The 17,440-nt window shown below is 49.0% G+C and overlaps 1 protein-coding gene across 1 annotated transcript in view; it reads right to left on the bottom strand.

Moving 5' to 3' along the window:
• MLLT1 (MLLT1 super elongation complex subunit) overlaps positions 1–17,440 on the bottom strand; it is a gene marked incomplete at its 5' end in the record, with an annotated part of 23,982 nt that overhangs the window by 3,744 nt on the left and 2,798 nt on the right. Inside the window, 5 exons of the mRNA XM_015826918.1 lie at positions 4,338–4,441; positions 4,668–4,779; positions 8,096–8,183; positions 9,741–10,328; positions 14,122–14,295. Coding sequence (XP_015682404.1) covers positions 4,338–4,441; positions 4,668–4,779; positions 8,096–8,183; positions 9,741–10,328; positions 14,122–14,295 — 1,066 coding nt within the window. The remainder of the gene's footprint in view (positions 1–4,337; positions 4,442–4,667; positions 4,780–8,095; positions 8,184–9,740; positions 10,329–14,121; positions 14,296–17,440) is intronic.

Here is a 17,440-nt window from a genome sequence, read left to right on the forward strand (position 1 = left end):
TAGGGAGCCCCATGTATAGAGCATTACAGTAGTCCAGGCGGGAGGTGACGAGGGCCTGAGTGACTGTGCGCAGAGCATCCCGGTCCAGAAAAGGGCGCAACTGGTAGATCAGGCGAACCTGATAAAATGCCCCCCTGGTCACGGCCGACAAATGGTCTTCCAGTGTCAGCCGCGGATCCAGGAGGACACCCAAGTTGCGCGCCCTCTCTGAGGGGGCCAGAGTTTCGCCCCCTATAGACAGCGATGGAATCAGCTGGCTATGCCGAGGCGCCGGCAACCACAGCCACTCGGTCTTGGAAGGGTTGAGTCTGAGTCTGTTCCTCCCCATCCAGACCCGTACGGCCTCCAGGCAACGGGTCATCACGTCAAGGGCATCGTTGGGGTGGCCTGGGGTGGAGATGTACAGCTGAGTGTCGTCAGCGTACTGATGGAACTCCACCCCAAAGCCCCGAATGATCTCTCCCAGCGGCTTCACATAAATATTGAACAGTAGGGGCGAGAGGACCGACCCCTGAGGCACCCCACAAGTTAGGGGCCTGGGAGTCGACCTCTGTCCCCCTGCCAATACAGAATAGAGAATAGAACAGAGAAAGAACAGAGAAAGAATAGAGAATAGAATAGAACAGAGAATAGAATAAAGAACAGAGAATAGAATAGAATAATAGAATGGAAAAGAGAATGAATAGAGAATAGAATAGAATAAAATAGAATAGAGAATACAATAATAGAGAATAGAACAGAGAAAGAATAGAGAATAGAACATAGAATAGAATATAGAACAGAGAACAGAATAAAGAACAGGGAATAGAATAGAATAATAGAATGGAAAATAGAATGAATAGAGAATAGAATAGAATAAATGGAATAGAATAGAATAGAGAATAGAACAGAGAATAGAATTAAATAAAATAGAGAACAGAACAGAGAATAAAATAGAGAAAGAACAGAGAATAAAATAGGGAACAGAATAGAATAGAGAACAGAGCCTAGAATAGAATAGAATAAATGGAATAGAATAGAATAGAGAATAGAACAGAGAATACAATAATAGAGAATAGAACAGAGAAAGAATAGAGAACAGAACATAGAATAGAATAGAGAACAGAATGAATAGAGAATAGAATAGAATAAATGGAATAGAATAGAATAGAATAAAGAATAGAACAGAGAGCAGAATAGAATAGAGAACAGAGAATAGAATGGAAGAGAGAATAGAATAGAATAAATGGAATAAAATAGAATAATAGAGAATAGAACAGAGAATAGAATTGAATAGAATAGAGAACAGAACAGAATAGAATAAAGAACAGAATAGAATTAAAATAGAATAGAATTAAAATAGAACAGGATGGTTGCAGTGGGGAAGTCTCTCTCTCTCTCTCTGTGTGTGTGTGTGTGTGTGTGTGTGAGACACAATCATTCCAAGCAAAGTCAATAGGGGAGGAGTCAGATCCACTTTGTGACCGTGCAATTTGCTTAACAGCCACGCGGTGTGCTAAACAGGCGCAGCTAAAAAAAGTTGGGCACGATTCGCTTTAACGACATAGCAAGGGAAGCCCCAACGGTGGTCGTTAAGTCGAGGACTACCTGTGAGTTCTTGGGCTGACGACGACCGGTTCCCCCTTTTTCCCCGCCCGCAGCACGAAGTCGCTGGTAAGCCCCGTGGCGGAAAAGGGGAGACCTCGCGTGGGTCAAACCCACCCACCCTGCGGGGAGGCTGACTGGCGGGCTCAGCAGCCAATTGGCATCAGGCAGCTGCCTCAGGACCGCCTCCCCTCCCAGAAGCTGGTAGGAGCACAGGCAGAGTTGTGACCCAGAGACAAAGGACCTCCCCACACACATACCTGTGACGGGGGGGTTATTAGGGTCTCGGGGGGCAGCCCGCCTCTATGGAACAGCATGCAGGGAAAGAAGTTCTAGAAGAGGCCAAATAACGTTCAGAGGCCTGAAAAGGAGGGCCTATGGACTTTCGCTCATCTCTGGTTTTTTTTTATTTTTAGTCTTTTCGGGTCTTTGTAAAGCAAAGGGTTGAGGGGACACGTCTTATGGCGCAGTCCTCGGCTTACGACGGCAACGGGAGCCCAGAATCTCCACAAATCATCCAGAAAAGCTTTTAAGAAAGTCAGGAGGGTCCCACTTTACCACTTTCCTTTGTTGCAGTTTAAGGTCATTAAGTGAACCATGCGGTCATTAAGCGGATCTGGCTCCCTCCCCACTGAATTTGCTCGCAAAAGGGGATCACGCGGCTCCCCCCAGGGATGCTGCGACCGTCACAAGCACGAGTCATTTGCCAAGCGTCTCAATTTTGATCGTTTGAACGAAGGGTGGCCGCAATGTTCGTTAAGTGTGAAAACCGGTCAAAAGTCACTTTTTTTCAAGGCCACTGTGACTTCAAACCGTCACTAAATGAATGGCTGTAACTCAAGGACTATGTGAACTCCTTAGCCCTGAAAGTCAGCCTCACCCTGCTGTTCTGCTCTTCTGGCAATGGGGGATTGTCAGAGCCTGCAGTCTTATTGCGCGAGATAATCCGGGAGTAAACACAGTAAACAGTGGTCTGTATTAAATGGTGGTTTATCTCACACTACCTACAATATCATACACCAGGAACAATATACATACATGTGCTAGTACAGCAGGATCCAACAAACCACAATTACATCAGGAAATGGAAGAGACAGAACACATCAGCGGAGTCTTCCCTTTTATACAGAGGCTCTTAAAGGGACACAGACCCTGCGGAGTCATTCCCATCATTACATCTTACATTACATAAGCTGGTTAACTCTTAAATATTACCCTAATAGGGATTTAAAAAATTGGTCAGGAATGAAGACAACCCCCCCCCATCGCTCTCACCACACAAAAAGCTGTGCAGGTAGTTCTTGATTTACAACAGTTTATTTAGTGACCGTTCAAAGTTATTAACGGCACTGAAAAATATTGACTTACGACCCTTTTTCACACTTATGAACTTTGCTGCAGCATCCCTCAAAATTCAGACGCCTGGCAACTGACTCCTATTTACGATGGGTTGTAGCGTCCCCGGAGTCACGCGATCCCCTTTTGTGACCATCTGACATGCCAAGGGAAGCCAGATTCACTTAACGACTGTGTGGCTCACCTAACAACCGCAAAGATTCACTTAATGGTGGCAAGCAAGAAAGGTTGTGAAAGGGGGCGAAACTCACTCGACAAATTTCTGACTTAGTAGCATAAATTCTGGGATCACAATTGTGGTCGTTAAGTGGAGGACAACCTGTATCGCAACATCCCAGGTGCTGGGCCAAGCAGAGCTTTCCCCTGGAAGATGACCACCAACTGTCCCTCGGATTCCGCTGCGGCCGATCCTGTGTGTTCTGGCACAGCCAACCCTACCCTGACGCCTCAGTGGGGTCTGCTAAGCTTGACCCCTTGAGGGGGGCTTCTGGCGGGTCTAGGACACCACTCGCCACAGCCCACTTGCTGCGGGCAACCTGGCAGCGGGACAGCTGGGACAACCCACGTGAGACAACGCAGCGGAATTAATGCCTCCGGCCACCGGTTTTTCCACCTTATTTCCATTTGGGTCCATGGAAACAACGTCCAAGAAACGGTGACAGGTGATATTGATCGTGCTGAGTTATCCCATGTCTGGATCTATCCTGTGGTGAGTTGGCCAGGGCAAATGGGCCACGCTGGGTTGGCCGTAAGATGGCCAGGGCGAGACGGCCACGGGGGAGATGGCCACGGCAGGTTGGCTGCGGAGAGATGGCCACGGCGAGATGGCCACACCGGGTTGCCCATAAGAAGATGGCCACATTAGCAGGCTGCGGAGAGATGGCCACAATGAAATGGCCACGGCGAGATGGCCACACCGGGTTGCCCATAACAAGAGGGCCACGCGAGCAGGCTGCAGGGAGATGGCCACGGCGAGATGGCCGCAGCACGTTGGCTGCAGGGAGAAAGGCACAACGATAAGGCCGCGGCAAGATGGCCATGGGGAGATGACTCCGGTGAGATGGCCACGACCAAATGGCCACAGGGAGTTGGCTGCAGTGAGTTGCCCCATTCTGTTTCTAGCTGTGGAAGACCCTCCCCCCAAATCTTTGGGCTGGCCCGGTTCCAGGGAGCAGCAGAGTGGACTCCCCCCTCTTCCCAAACGAATTCAGTTCCAGAAAGAAGTCAGGAGGGGCTGGGTCTTCCCAATCCAGGTTGCTTTTCATGCACCCCACGTTCCGACGAACCCCGGTCCCCTATCTGGGCAAAGGGGAGGGGTGCGCTCCTCTACACACACCCCTTGTGGCTCCAGCAGAGGGGCTGAGACCGGATCAGAAGGCTTGGCGAGGGAAGGACGCTGACCTTATTGTTAGCGGAGGTGACTTTTTGCCTGGGCGGCGTGTCTCGGCTGGGCAGGCAGGAGTCCCCGCTGTTGTCAGTGTCGCTGTCGCTGTGGCTGAGTCTGAAAAAAGGGAGGGTTGAGAATCAGGGGAGGAGTCGGGGTGGGGAGAGACAGAGCCCACCCACCCCAAGTAGGAGAGAAAGGCAGGCAGAGGTTAGGAAAGGCCCCAGAAACTGCTTCCTGATCACAAAGGCTTGCAGAGAGGACCAGAGGCGAGCTGGGAGACACACACCCACACCCACACCGCCAAAGGAGGAAGGGCATCGGATGCCGTTCCTGCTCTCACCTGGCCTCTCTGCTGATGGGGGTGGACTTGACCGCCACTTCTTCTCCAGAAGAGCTGTCGTCATCGTCCGATTCTTCTGACTGCAGGTCCTCCACCATGGAACGCAGCGGCCCTGGAAGCAGGAAGCCCAGCCGTTAAAAAAAAGTGGGGGGGGGGGGATTGGAGAAGAAGTCCCAAAGATGCTTTTTGTCCACGAGGCAACTGGACTTCCTTGCTTTTTGTTTTTGAAGACGTTTCGCTTCTCCTCCAAGAAGCTTCTTCAGCTCCGACTGGATGGTGATGAAGGGAAAGATTTATACTCCTTGCAGACTGCTGGTCATTTGCATTCCTTTAAAGAGCCGTTGGGGCCACTTGGAGGTTTATCTCTGTATCCTCAGGGCGAGTAGTGCAAAAGGGTGTGGAGCCTGAACAGTCTCAAGAAGGCTCCACACCCACTTGCACCACTCAGGTGACCCTGAGCACACAGACAAACCTCCAAGTGGCCTCAACGACTCTCAGAAAGGAATGCAAATGACCAGCTGTCTGCAAGGAGTATAAATCCTCCCATTCTCCACCCTCCAGTCAGAGCCGAAGAAGCTTCTTGGAGCCATTTGATGTTGTCAGGAGTTCCAAGAAGGCCCCACACCCATTTGTACCACTCAGGTATTTTTGCAGGCCAAATGGGAACCCCAGTCCAGCCTTCCAAGAGTAACGGCTTGTCTATCCATTGCGTTTTTCTGTTTTCTCATCCGATTCTTCCCGGGCCGCTCCTTTTCAAAGGGGTCTTTTATTGGGCAGGTGTGGCCCGGTGAAAAATTAAGATCGGAAAAGCAGCCTGCAGGTTGGAGGGAGGCAGCAGATCCTCCTCCCACACCTGAGCGCAGGCCTCTGCAGACGCCTCCGTGCGGTGAGAGGGCCAGCGGGAATTGGCTTTGCAGTCAGCCAAGGCCCACAATTTCTCAGCGGGGCATGAATTTTGTCAACGCTGCAAATACTGTATATTCTTGCTTTGACAATATGCAGAACTGTCTGGTATTTTTATAGTTAAACCAGGCAACTGGGAAAAAGGGAGGAGAATAAGGATAGCCCGGGAAAAAGAAACCGGAAGTAAATCACATCTTCCAAGTTAATTGGAAGATGTGAACCATGACCCCAAAATAAGGGGGGGGGGAAATGCTTAGAATGTATATGCGTAACGGAAAAGAAGCCAGATCTAACCATTTCCACCATGCCGTACTGACGTCTCTGTAACCTTAATAAATGCTTTTAGGAAAAATTATGCCTGAAAGTCCTTTTAAGTGTTTCGTTAATCAGACACATGACAAATTTATTTATTTAAAAAAGAAACAAAAAGTAACCCCAAAGACGAAAGGAGCTAAGCCTCCAGAAGCTTTGGGGGGGGGCATTAGGGACCCATTTGCTCTATTTCCTATCTTCCCCAATGAGGAAAAAAAAAAATGCCCTGGGGAACTTGAAAACTGTCCAGGAGAGACAAGGGGATAATAATTCCTTCTGTTCAGGTTTTTCCCCAAGAGGTCCTGAAGGAGCTCAGAGCCTCGGACAAGGCAGAGCATCCACAGGCTTTGGGTCTCAGCCTGGGCAACTTTTAAGGTGGGTGGACTTCAACTCCCAGAATTCTGAGAGTTGAAGCCCACCCGTCTTAAAGTTGGTTCTGTTGAACACCCATTTTAAATTTAGTTTTAATTCTCCATGCTGGCTAGGGAATTCTGGGAATTGAAGTCCACCCATCTTAAAGTTGGTTTGATTCCCCATTCTGCCCGGGGAATTCTGGGAGTTGAAGTCCACCCATTTAAAATTTAGTTTAACTCTCCATGCTGGCTTAGGAATTCTGGGAGTTGAAGTCCACCCATCTTAGTTGGTTTAATTCTCCATGCTGGCTGGGGAATTCTAGGAATTTAAGTCCACTGATCTTAAAGTTGGTTTAATTCTCCATGCTGACTGGGGAATTCTGGGAGCTGAAATCCACCCATTTAAATTTTAGTTTAATTCTCCCTGCTGGCTTAGGAATTCTGGGAGTTGAAGTCCACCCGTCTTAAAGTTGGTTTAATTCTCCATGCTGACTGGGGAATTCTGGGAGTTGAAGTCCACCCATTTTAAATTTAGTTTTAATTCACCATTCTGCCTGGGGAATTATGAGAGCTGAAGTCCACCCATTTAAATTTTAGTTTTAATTCTCCATGCTGGCTTAGGAATTCTGGGAATTGAAGTCCACCCATCTTAGTTGGTTTAATTCTCCATGCTGGCTGAAGAATTCTAGGAATTGAATCCATCCATCTTAAAGCTGGTTTAATTCCGCATTCTGGCTGGGGAATTCTGGGAGTTGAAGTCCACCCAAGGTTGAGAAAGGTCCCAAAGGGCGGACCAGGCCTCTCAGCTGCAGGACAGAAGCCGTGACGCCAAAACCCACCTTAAACGAGGACGGGGGTTTTAAGGGCCCTTCGGTGGCTGGACGGCCCCTTCCACCCTTCAGAGGCGGCTGAGCCGTGGGGAGGCTGGTCGGGTCGGCAGCTGACCGGGACTAAGGCTTAATCCAGGCCTAGGCCTTGGGGGAAGGGGCAAGGGATTGCCGACCAGGACTTAGGGAACAGTATCAATATACAGATGGCCCCTCTGTCTCTGGTCACGTGCAGAGTCGTGGATGCAGGGTCATGAAAGGACAGCAAGGACCACACCCAATGTCCTAACCCAGTGATGGCAAACCTTTTAGAGACTGAGTGCCCAAACTGCAACCCAAAACCCACTTATGCATCATCAGGTGCCGGGTAGATGTGGCCCATTGGGTCGGCGTGGCCCATTGGGTGGGTGTGGCCCATAGGGGGGCATGGCTGTGGTGGTAACAGCAGACTAGGTGGGATTAAAAAGTTCAATCAATCAATTCCAACTTTGCAAGATCTTTTTTTTTTCCCGTGAGAAGTTGAAATTGACTGATTGATTGAACCTTTTTTTTTTTGTACATGGTGGCGGAGGCCTAAAGCGAAAAGGTTTTATAAAATCCAGCTGAAGGCCTAGAACTAGGGGGACGGTGCGCGTGCCCACAGAGAGGGCTCTGAGTGCCGCCTCTGGCACCCGTGCCATAGGTTCGCCACCACTGTCCTAACCCACCCGAGAACATACGGTATCTTTAGGGAAACACCCGAAGGGGGAACATGTTTAGCTGCTTCTGCTTTCTCCCTTCTTATCTACAGTGTGCCAGACTGACTGGGTGCAATCTTTATCTTATGGGTGTCAGCTTTGCTGGGTGGGTTGCTTATGTAACTATACGGAACAAATGCGAGGATTTCTTGCCATTCGCTGCTCCTCTCATTTAGAGGGGCCCGTCTCTGTTCAGCTGAATAAGCGCGTAAACTTGAAGGCGACTTCTAGTTTCCTGTATTTCTTTTAACCAGCAAAAGCTCAGAACCTGCATGCCAGGACCCCAAGCCACGCACCTTGACTGTGGTTCTGAGACGGCTCAAAATCAGAATCGGAGCTGGAGTCGGAACTGGAGCTGGAGTTGGAAGGACTGGATACGGCAGACTTTGCCGCCCCCAGAAAAGGAACAAGAACAGAGATGAATGTCAATAAAACCTTCACTTCATCCATCCATCCATCCATCCATCCATCCATCTACCCGTCCGTCTATGGAGATTCTCCGTCCTCCAGGTCATGGTTGTCCCAAAGGTACTTTTTCAGGAGACAATTGGACTTTCTGGTTTTCCTTTGAAGATGTTTCAGTTCTCATCCCAGAAGCTTCTTCAGTTCTGACTGGATGGTAAGGGAGGACTGAGCAAATTTTGAGGATAAAGGAGAATCCTCTAACCTGCTATCTTGAGAGCCAAACCTGAAACGTCTTTCAAGAGCTGAGACCAAGTTAAGACTGGATCTCCTGGCAAGAGGGGGCGTGTCAAGTTTGGCTACTTGGTCTCAAGAGCAGGCAGACAAAGAAAACTCATTGGTGGATTCTCCATCTCCTGTACTGGAGAAGGGAAGGATTTATATTCCTTGCAGACTGCTGGTTATTTTTCTTCTTTTAGAGGGTCGTTGAGACCATTTGGAGATTTGTCTGTGTCCTCAGGGTCACCTGAGGGGTGCAAGTGGGTGTGGAGCTGAAGGGACGGTGTTGTGGACTGGAGGTAGATGGTGTCCTCAGCAGTTCCAAGAAGGCTCCACACCCATTTGCACCACTCAGCTCACCCTGAGGACACAGGTAAACCTCCAAGTGGCCTCAACGACTCTCAGAGAGAATACTAATGACCAGATGACTGCAAGGAATGTAAATCCTTCCCTTCCCCACCGTCCAGTCAAAGCTGAAGAAGCTTCTGGGATGAGAAGCAAAACGTCTTCAAAAATAAAACAAGAAAGTCCAGTTGCCTCCTGAAAAAAGCAACTTTGGGACATTCATTCATTCACTCATCCATTCAATTCCTCCCTCCCTCCCTCCCCCCCCCGCCTTTTGGTCTCCAGAGTTTTCTCCATTCACACGTGTCTTACAGGTAGTCCTCATCTTATCGCAATCAGGGCCAGAATGTCCGTCGCTAACCAAGGCGGCGGTTAACTGGGTTAAACCCAATTCTAGGACCTTTTGCCCCAGTTGCTGAGCAAATCAGGGTTAAGCAAATCAGGTGGCCGTTAAGGCCCCGTTCGGAGTTACAGCGGCACCGGGAAAAAGCCGCTCAGGGTCATTTTTCACCCTTACGACCGTTGCAGCAGCATTCCCCCACCCCACGGTCACGGGATCAAAATTCAGACGGCGGGCAACTGACTCGTATGTATGACGGTTGCGGTGTCCCATGTGTGTGTGTGTGTGTGTGTGTGTCACATGACCGCATTTTGTGACCTTCTGACAAGCGAAGTCAAGGGGGGAAAAGCCAGGTTCGCTTAACGACCGTATGACTAACTTAGCAACGGCAGTGACTCGCTTAACCACGGCGACAAGGTCCTAACTTTTGTCACTTAGCAACAAAAAAAAATTGTGAGGGGGGGGACTCAATTGCGATCATCGCTCGAGGGTTACCTGTAGGCCAGGGGTCCTGCCCTAGCCAGGTGACCGAGTGGGGCGGCCGACCGGCGGTCCGGCCAGGCCCGGGCGCTCACCTCTGACTTGAGCGAAGCCTCGTCCTCCGAGTTGGACTCCTCGGCCACGGTCAGCTCCACGGGCTTCTTGACGGCCTTGGCCTCGCTCTCCGGCTTGGCCTTCTCGGCTTTGGCGCTGGGCGGCTTCTCCTTGGGCGGCTTCTTCTCCGCGTAGGAGGAGGAGGTGGTGGTGGTGGTGGTGTTGGTGGTCCGGTGGGCGTTGGTGGGGAGGGTCTTGGCCCCCTTGGAGCTGTTCTTCTTCGGCTTCTTGCCCGTGGGCTTGGGCGACTCCACCGGCAAGGGCCGCTTGGCCGTGGGCTTCCCTTCGGGGGCCGGGGGCGCCCCCCCCTTGGGCGAGGCGTTCTCCAGCTTGTGCTCCTTCAGGGCCAGCTTGGCCTCCTTCAGGACGGCCTTGGGCACCGGCTTCTCCTCCTTCGGCCCTTTGTTCTCGGCCGCGTGCTTCTTGGAGGGCTCCTTGGCGGCCTTGCCGGCTTCCCGCTCCAGGTCCCGAGCGGCGTTTTTGCTCTCCGAGTCTTTCCTGGGCCTCTCCCGGTGCTCCCGGGTGACTTTGTGGGGCTTGGAGACCTTGCCCCCCTCTTTGCTCACCTCCTAGACACCGGGGGGGGGAGGGAGGGGGGAAACAACAACCACAGAGTAAACAAAGAGTTGGAAGGGACCTTGGAGGTCTTCTAGTCCAGCCCCCTGCCGAAGGAGACCCTTCCTCCTCCGCCTCCTCCAAATAACAAGAGTTGGAAGGGACTTTGGAGGCCATCTAGTCCAACCCCCTGCTCAGGCATTGAAACCCTGTACCATTTCAAACAAATGGCTGTCCGGTCTCTTCTTAATAACCTCCAGTGATGGAGCACCCATAGATTCTGGAGGCAGGTCGTTCCGCTGATTAACTGTTCTGTCAGGAAATTCGTCCTTAGTTCTAGGTTGCTTCTCTCCTTGATTAGTTTCTTTCCTTCCTACCATTTTTCCTTCCTTTCCCTTCCTTCCTATCATTTTTCCATCCCCCTTTCCTTCCTTCCTATCTATCATTTTCCATCTCCTTCCTTCCTTCCTATCTATCATTTTCCATCTCCTTCCTTCCTTCCTTCCTTCCTTCCTTCCTTCCTTCCTTCCTTCCTTCCTTCCTTCCTGAATCATAAGAATCCTAGGGCTGGAAGACACCTCAAAGGTCTTCAAGTCTGACCCCCTGCTCAGTCAGGAGACCCTAGACCAGGGGTAGGCAATCTCGGCTCTTTTATGACTCGTGGACTTCAACTCCCAGAATTCCTGAGCCAGCCACGAGTCATAAAAGAGCCGAGGTTGCCTACTCCTGCCCTAGACCGTTTCAGACAAATTGTTGTCTAATCTCTTCTTAAAAACCTCCAGAGATGGAGCACTCACGACTTCCAGAGGCAAGTAGTTCCACTGGTTAATTCTCCTCACTGTCAGCAAATTCCGGCTTAGTTCTACGTTGTTTCCCTCCTTAATAACTTTCCATCTGTTGCTTCCTGTCCTGCCTTCGGGTTCTTTGGAGGATGGGTTGACCACCCCACCCTCTTCTTTGGGTGGGGCAGCCCCTGAGATATTGGAAGGCTGCCATCATGTCTCCCCTAGTCCTTCTCTTTGTTAAACTAGACATCCCCAATTCCTGCAAGGGCACAAAATCAGAACAAGAGCGGTTAACTCTGGGGACAACACAAAGACTTTGTGTGGTCCAAGTGTCGGCTGAACGAGAGTTTGGTCTTCGGAAGGACCACCGTTACCTACCCTTGGTGTGCAGGATGCTGGTTTTCAGGAGCAGCAACCAGAACACCAAATTAGACCGCTGGAAAACACAGCGCGCACCTTGAATTGTCTCACACAGGAGCCTGCCCTGCCTCTGCTTGAATACAGGCTGTCCTTGACCTACGGCTACAATCGAGCGCAAAATTTATGTGGCTAAGCGAGGCAATGGGGGTTAAGTGAGGATTGTCCCATTTTACGCCCTTTTCTCGCCACAGGTGTTAAGTAAAATGGCTAAGTGAACTTGGCTTCCCCAGTGACTCTGCTCGTCCACAACGTTGCAAAAGGGGATCGCGTGATCCCGGGACACTGCGACCGTCGTAAACATGAGTCAGTTGCCAAGCGTCTGAATTCTGATCATGTGAGCCCTGGGGATGTAATAATAATAATAATAATAATAGTAATAATAATAATAATAATAAAATTGGAAGGGACCTTGGAGGTCATCTAATCCAACCCCCTGCTCAGGCAGGAAACCCTAGACCATTTCGGACAAATGACTGTCCAGTTTCTTCTTAAAACCTCCAGTGTTGGAGCATTCACCGCTTCTGGAGGCAGGTGGTTCCACTGGTTAATTGTTCTGTCAGGAAGTTTCTTCTTAGTTCTAGGTTGCTTCTCTCCTTGGTCAGTTTCCACCCGTTGCTTCTTGTCCTGCCTTCAGGGGCTTTGGAGAATAGCTTGACTGCCTCTTCTTTGGGGCAGCCCCTGAGATACTGGAACTTCCAGTGTTGGAGCATTCACCGCTTCTGGAGGCAGGTTGTTCCACTGGTTAATTGTTCTCACTGTCAGGAAGTTTCTCCTTAGTTCTAGGTTGCTTCTCTCCTTGATCAGTTTCCATCCGTTGCTTCTTGTCCTGCCTTCTGGCGCCTTGGAGAATAGCTTGACTCCCTCTTCTTTGGGGCAGCCCCTGAGATATTGGAACACTGCTATCATGTCCCCCCTCGTCCTTCTCTTCGTTAAATTAGACAGACCCAATTCCAGCAGCCGTTCCTTATATGCTTTGGCCTCCAGTCCCCTAATCATCTTTGTTGCTCTTCTCTGCCCTCTTTCTAGAGTCTCAACATCTTTTTTACATCGTGGTGACCAAAACTGGATGCCGTATTCCAAGTGGGGCCTTACCAAGGCCTTGTAAAGTGGTATTAATACTTCACGTGATCTTGATTCTCTCCCTCTGTTAATGCAGCCCAGCACTGTGTTGGCCTTTTTGGCAGCTGCAGCACACGGCTGGCTCCTATTTAAGGGATTGTCCACTAGGACTCCGAGGTCCCTCTCACAGTTACTACTATTGAGCAAGGTACCCCCTATACTATACCTGTATAGTATAGTAAGTGTGAAAAATGGTCCTGTCGCGTTTTACAGTGCCGGTGTCACTTTGGTCACTAAACGAAGGATTATAAGTCAAGGACTACCTTTAGAAAGAGACGCCAAATCCTGCTAAACTCACATTTGCTGAACGACTCCAACTATTAAGAAATTCGGGCCAACTATTTCATTCTGCACTTTGGAACAAGAGAAAAAAGTCGGACCTGTTTTCCACGTCAGGACTTTTTAATCCCCAGAAAACAGCCAGTGTGGTTTTCTCCTATTTTCTATTTCCCACGGGAAAATGACCTCTTTCATTCCCCATTAAAGCAGTTTTCCAAACTCTTTGGTCTTTGGGATATTATGCAATTACCTAGCGTCAATTAGGAGCTTTTTCGAGAATTAACTGTGCTGAGGTTTTGTGGTGTTTTAAGGATAGTCATTTTCCAATGCGCTTTCTTTCCTGGAAAACATCGCATGTGCATATACCTGCGCCTCTGTGAATATTTTTAATTTTCCCTTTCCATTATTTTCATCATAGTCATTAAAATTTAAAAAAAAAAAGGAAGGGTGGGAATTTTGGAGAAGGAGGGGGGGAAGCGTATTTTAGACAGAACTTTCCAGGCAAAATGTATAGAAGGAAACCACTGCAAAAAAAAAAAGAAAAAAGTAACAAATAAGAAAACAATGCAGAAGTCAGTGCAAGAACACACAGTGGCCATCTTCAACCAGTTCAAAATTACAAAGGGATTGGGGGAAAAAAACCACAAATGACTTATGACAGTTTCAGTAATCAAGGAGAGAAGCAACCTGGAACTAAGCAGAAACTTCCTGACAATTAAGAACAATTAACCAGTGGAACCACCTGCCTCCAGAAGGTGTGAATGCTCCAACACTGGAAGTTTTTAAGAAGAGACTGGACAGCCATCTGTCCGAAATGGTGTAGGGTTCCTGTCTGAGCAGGGGGTTGGACTAGATGACCTCCAAGGTCCCTTCCAACTTTATTATTATTATTATTACTTACGACCGTTGCAGCATCCCCCAAGGGTCACGTGATCAAAACCCCAGACGCTTGGGGACAGGTTCATACTTACGACGGCCATGGCGTCCCTGGGGGTCACGCGGTCCCGTTTTGCGAACTTTTTGACCGGCAAAGTCAAGGGGGGGGGCAGATTCACTTAACCACCGTCTTACTAACTGAACGACGGCGATTCGCTTAACGCCTGTGGCAGGAAAAGTCGCAAAGTGGGGGGCAAAACCCACTTGAAATGTCAGGTTGCGCTGTGGTCGTTAAGCCGAGGACCGTTGGTGTCCCAGAGTGACTCACCTTTGATCCGTGGGATGGTTTGGACTTCTTAGGATCAGAGAAGGCCGAGAGGGGGATGGTGGGAAGCATGGGGTAGTCGGGGCTCGGCCTGGAGACGGCTTCTGCACCTTCCGGCATGACCATCACCTGGGAAGAGACCAAGCGGTTATTGACCTTGGAGGTCCTGCTTCTCACCTGGTTCAGACTAGAGCAAGGGGTTCCCAAACTTGGCCACGTTCAGACTGGTGGACTCCGACTCCCAGAATCCCCCAGCCAGCCAACTACGACACACGGAGTTACTTCTGAGTCGTTCCTTTTTTGCTGTTCGTCTACAGGCAGAATCTTGCCAGATTAAACTAATTATCTGCATAACCGCAGAAAGACTCTGTGAGCTGCAGCTGCCCAAAAAGGCCAACACAGTGCTGGGCTGCATGAACAGAGGGATGGAATCAAGATCACGTGAAGTGTTAATACCACTTTACAAGGCCTTGGTAAGGCCACACTTGGAATACGGCATCCAGTTTTGGTCACCACGATGTAAAAAAGATGCTGAGACTCTAGAAAGAGTCCAGAGAAGAGCAACAAAGATGATTAGGGGACTGGAGGCTAAAACATATAAGGAACGGTTGCTGGAATTGGGTATGTCTAGTTTAAGGAAGAGAAGGACGAAGGGTGACAGGATAGCAGTGTTCCAATATCTCAGGGGCTGCCCCAAAGAAGAGGGAGTCAAGCTATTCTCCAAAGCGCCTGAGGGCAGGACAAGAAGCAACGGATGGAAACTAACCAAGGAGAGAAGCAACCTGGAACTAAGGAGAAACTTCCTGACAGTGAGAACAATTAACCAGTGGAACCACCTGCCTCCAGAAGCGGTGAATGCTCCGACACTGGAAGTTTTTAAGAAGAGACTGGACAGCCCTTTGTCTGAAAAGGGTACAGGGTTTCCTGCCTGAGCAGGGGGTTGGACTAGATGACCTCCAAGGTCCCTTCCAACATCATCATCATCATCATTATTATTATTACTATGGCAGCTTAAAGTTTGATCTAGGCACGGGAAGAAGACAACTTGGTGAACTGCCAAGGAGGATCCATGCTGGCCCTCTTCCTGCCTACCGGGCACTCCAAGCTCCGCTTCCTCTTTGCCCTCAGAGAAGCAGCCCCTCCCTCCAGGGAATCCAGACTACATTCCACTACACTGTCCAAGTTGCCATCAGTGGGCTTTGGAAGAGTTATCCTTTCTGTGCATTCTGGAGGAAATTAAAGAGTGAGGGTTCTTCGGCGTTCTCTGAGTTTGGCTGTTTGCTTGCAGATGCTTCGTTACTTGGCTAAGCAACATCTTCAGTGCTGAACGGAGCGACAGCACTGATGATGTTACCTAGCTAGGTCACGAAACGTCTGGAAGAAAACAAGCATGAAAGGACCCCCCCCCATTTCAATCCTGGGCTAAATATTCTCCTTTCTCAACATTTAGAGGGTTCAGTCTTAATCCGCTGCTCGTCCATTTCACAGTACAGCTGGTCCTCGAATTTCAGCAGTTCATTTAGTGACCGTTCAAAGTTACAATGGCACTGAAAAAAGGGACCTCATATGACCCCTTTTCACGCTTAACGACCATTGTAGCATCCCCGTGGTCACGAGATCAAAATTCGGATGCTTGGCAATTGACTCGTATTTATGACGGTCGCAGTGTCCCGGGGACCACGGGATCCCCTTTTGCGACCATCTAACAAGCAAAGGGGAAGCTGGATTCACTTAACGACCATGTAACTTAACAATTGCAGTGATTCAACGACTGTGACTAGAAAGGTTAGCAATTGGCTCATTTAGCAACAGAAATGTTGGGCTCAATTGTGATCGTAGGTCGAGGACAACCTGCCTCCAGAAGCAGCGAACGCTCCAACACTGGAAGTTTTTAAGAAGAGACTGGACAATCATCTGTCTGAAATGGTATAGGGTTTCCTGCCTGAGCAGGGGGTTGGACTAGATGACCTCCAAGGTCCCTTCCAGCTCTATTATTATTGTTGTATGAGTCCCAGCTCTAGTACTGTTACAAGGAACAAAGGGAACCATGTCTTCCCCCCCAACACACACACTTTTTCTAGTGTTAGTCTTTAATCGGAAACAATCAATATAAAAGCAAAGGGCAACCCATCGTAATATTTTTTTTCCCCCCATTAGATTCCGAGGACACTTTTTCAGTTACTGATTCAGAAATGGCTTTGTTACCAACAAGAGTAACCCAGTACCGTTGTGCCAACTTTTTAAGAAAAGTAAAATCAAGCTAATCAAAATGCCATAAGAGCGGCAGTTAACAAAAGAACTGCCCTGTTTAAAATTTAAAAGGTCCGTAATGTCTAAAAGCTGTCCGGGGAAGCAATCCTTTCATCTCCTATAGGAAATGGTATAGGGCAGTGGTGGCGAACCTATGGCACAGGTGCCAGAGGCGGCACTCAGAGCCCTCTCTGTGGGCACGTGCGCCATCGCCCCGGTCCTGGGCCTTCAGCTGGGTTTTATAAAACCTTTTCACTTTAGGCCTCCGCCGCCGTGTGCAAAAAAAAAAAAAGGTTCAATCAATCAGTCAATTTCAACTTCTCGCGGGGAAAAATTGATTGAACTTTTTAGTCCCACCCGGTCTGCCGTTACCACCGCAGCCCCGCCCACCCAATTGGCCACACCCACCCAATGGGCCACACCCACCCGGCACCCGACGATGCATAAGTGGGTTTTGGGTTGCAGTTTGGGCACTCGGTCTCTAAAAGGTTCGCCATCACTGGTCTAGGGTTTCCTGCCTGAGCAGGGGGTTGGACTAGATGACCTCCAAGGTCCCTTCCAACTTTATTATTATTATTATTATTATTATTATTATTATTATTATTATTATTATTATTATTATTATTATAGTTGTTGTTTTGTTGTTTGTTTTTGTTGTTGTTTTGTTGTTGTTGTTGTTGTTGTTGTTGTTGTTATTATTATTATTATTATTATTATTATTATTATTATTATTATTATTAAATAAAAGGCCAGGATGTCAAACGTATCTCCGAGGTCCAATGCCCAGACGAAAGACACCTCCTTTGAAGATGGAAAACTTGATAGGCAGAAAGAAAAAAAAACCCACCAAACCATTTTTGTTCTCCTAATCCAGGGGTAGGCAACCTTGGCTCTTTTATGACTCGTGGACTTCAACTCCCAGAATTCCTGAGCTGGCACAGCCTTTCTTTAGTGATTCTACTATTCCACCATTTCTTTGATATTAGTGTTGCTCTTCTCCCACTGCGAATTGTCCTAGACCAGGGGGTAGGCAACCTTGGCTCTTTTATGACTCGTGGACTTCAACTCCCAG

This window comes from Protobothrops mucrosquamatus, unplaced genomic scaffold (genome assembly GCF_001527695.2).
Source record: "Protobothrops mucrosquamatus isolate PMUCROS unplaced genomic scaffold, P.Mucros_1.0 scaffold3378, whole genome shotgun sequence".
In the NCBI taxonomy this organism is placed as follows: domain Eukaryota; kingdom Metazoa; phylum Chordata; class Lepidosauria; order Squamata; family Viperidae; genus Protobothrops; species Protobothrops mucrosquamatus.